At 57.4% G+C, this 2362-nt stretch overlaps 1 protein-coding gene across 1 annotated transcript in view; it reads left to right on the plus strand.

Annotated features, from left to right (window-relative positions):
- The first annotated feature begins 1424 nt into the window (after nt 1-1424).
- The window catches only part of CD72 (CD72 molecule), a 5370-nt gene continuing 4432 nt past the window's right edge, over nt 1425-2362 (plus strand). Inside the window, exons 1-3 of the mRNA XM_008629473.2 lie at nt 1425-1596; nt 1682-1771; nt 1979-2045. Coding sequence (XP_008627695.1) covers nt 1518-1596; nt 1682-1771; nt 1979-2045 — 236 coding nt within the window. The 5' untranslated portion in view covers nt 1425-1517. The remainder of the gene's footprint in view (nt 1597-1681; nt 1772-1978; nt 2046-2362) is intronic.

Raw genomic sequence — 2362 nt, forward strand, 5'->3', positions numbered from 1 at the left:
ATTGGTCAATGTCCCCTGGGATGGCACTGGGGCGGTGCAGCTCGGCGCTGGAGCATCTGGCAGAGATGTAGGGCTCAGCCTACAGAGAATTGACCAAATTCCCTAGGGCAGGGGAGAGCAGGTCTGTCTTCCAGATGGGAACAGGTAGCTTTGGTGCTGACCCCATCCAGGATGGAGGTTCCCTCTTCTTTGTGCTCTGCTCCAGATTCTGAGCATCGCTGCCCTAGTGCCTAAAAGGGATTTCTACATTGCAGCACAAGCTTTCACTTCTCCTCTCATCATAGCCACGTTTCTCCACTCTGCCAGCAAGTACACTATGGAAAACCAAACCCCAGCCACAGAAGGGTCATGACAAATGGCCCCTTTTCTTTCCCCTCATCCCAAGGCCAGTGCTTCCCAGCAGTAGGAGGTACATTGGGCAGTCACCCAATAAATCCCACTGGCCTCTCCCCTGCATGTCCTCCCTGGGTCTGGGCCCCTGCATCCCCAGGAGGACATGCTCCATTTTCTTCCAGGAGATTGAGTAGAGGCTGCCTAACCTTTAGCTTTCCAAATCTCCTTCCTGTCCCCTTTGAAGCTAGCTTTGATTTTTGCCTTTCTCCACTGAGGAAGAACCTCCCTTGCTCTTGCAGAAGTGATGGACAGTGGCCTTGTAATGCTGTGCTCCACCAGCACCACTGTGTGCCTCCAGTGCTGTCCCAGGGACTGGCTGTGTTCAGATGCCATCTGGAAGACAGTGGGAGGCAGTGGGAAGGCAGTGGGAGTGGGAGGCAGTGGGAAGGTTTGGGGGCATCCCTTCTGAAACCTGCCCTTCTCTGGACACAGTTCAGTGGAGACCTCTGAGAGGCTGAGGGCCTGGAGGGACCAAGAAGAAGGTGCTGTGAATGCTGGGATTGTGGTCTTGGGAAGGGAAGGCAAAGAGATGTCACTGATCTTTGTAACTCTCTGGGGGTGTTTTGGAGCAATGCCAAAGCTGGGATCTTCTTAGACAGGGACCGGGGAGGGGATGAGAGGCAGTGGGACAAATTACATCATGGGGAAATTCCCATTCTCAGAGGCTGGGAGGGGAAATACCTGTCTGTGAGGACCTCCAGCCCTCCACAGAGCTGTCCACATGGCAATTTGCTCCTGTATTCAGGATTGCTCTGCTCTCCCCCAGCTCTCCCCTAGCCCATGGATTTAGGTCTGTCCTTTGCTCTTCCACTGCTGTGACCTCTGGCTGTGCTGCCCTGGCCCTGCCCTGTGCTGAGGGGGACCATGAGCATTTTTAGGGCATGGGAGGGGATGGGCCAGTGTTTCTGGGACCAATGAGAGGGTGCTCGTCCCCGCAGCCGTGCCTCACTGGTCCCATCTGCTACAGTGCGGAGCAAACTTCTGCTTCTGCAGATGCTGGCTGCACTTCTCCTTTGCACGTCTGAGAGACGGCGCAATCGCCAGGAACAGGAACATCTCAGAAAGGCATCCCCAGTGCGGAGCGGGAGCCAGCAGGGCTCAGGGCTTGCCCAGCGTTTGCCTACATGGCCCAGCTTTATGCTGACCTGAGGTTTGCCAAGGTGATGGGGGGCCGGAGCATGGCCAGCCAGGCACTGGAGGCAGGTGAGAGCCCACCAGCCCCGCCACGCTGTCCCTGCCATGCTCAACCCCACGGCCTCAGCTGCTCTCCCCTGCCTTCCTCCAACAGCCCTCAGCATGAATGAGGCAGAGAGCCCCTATGACAACATGCAGCCAGCGCTGGCAGGGCAGGATGGGGACGGGGCACAGCCCAGCCCAGGTGAGTATCCAGCTGGATTCCAGCAGACCCAGGATGGTTCTGGTGTGAGTAGTGGGTGGTGTTTTGGGGTCCTCCCACTCCCATCACCCACACCATGCCATCTGTGCCACCTTGCCACCACTCTGCTGCCTGCAGGAAGGAGGTCTGGGGGCTGCCAGCAGTTTTCTAGCTCTTCAGGTGATATCTGTGGTCTGTTGTGTTGTGCAGGGCGCTGGTCCCGTCGGTGGTGCCTCCCTGTGGGTCTGCTGGCAACTTGCCTGCTGCTGGTGGCCCTGTCTGCCACAAGCTGGCCTATATCCCTCGCACATCCTGACCACCTCCTTTGCCTCCCATCATCCTTGCCTTACTCTCCATTTCTGCTTCTTTTCTTTTGCATCCTGGCGCTGCTCAGCCTCATATTGCTGCACCTTCCCTGCCCCTGACCTGCTGCTTCTGCTCCTACACCCCATCCTGCCTTGCCCTGCTCTCCCCTGCCAGATCCTGCCCAACCCTTAACCGTACACTTCCTTGCTGTGCCCTTCCCTCCCATCCTTTCCCACTCAGCATGGATAACTCCCTGCCTTGCCCTGCCCATCCTTCCTGCCTTAAACA

Source organism: Corvus brachyrhynchos, unplaced genomic scaffold (assembly GCF_000691975.1).
Source record: "Corvus brachyrhynchos isolate BGI_N302 unplaced genomic scaffold, ASM69197v1 scaffold140, whole genome shotgun sequence".
Lineage (NCBI taxonomy): Eukaryota > Metazoa > Chordata > Aves > Passeriformes > Corvidae > Corvus > Corvus brachyrhynchos.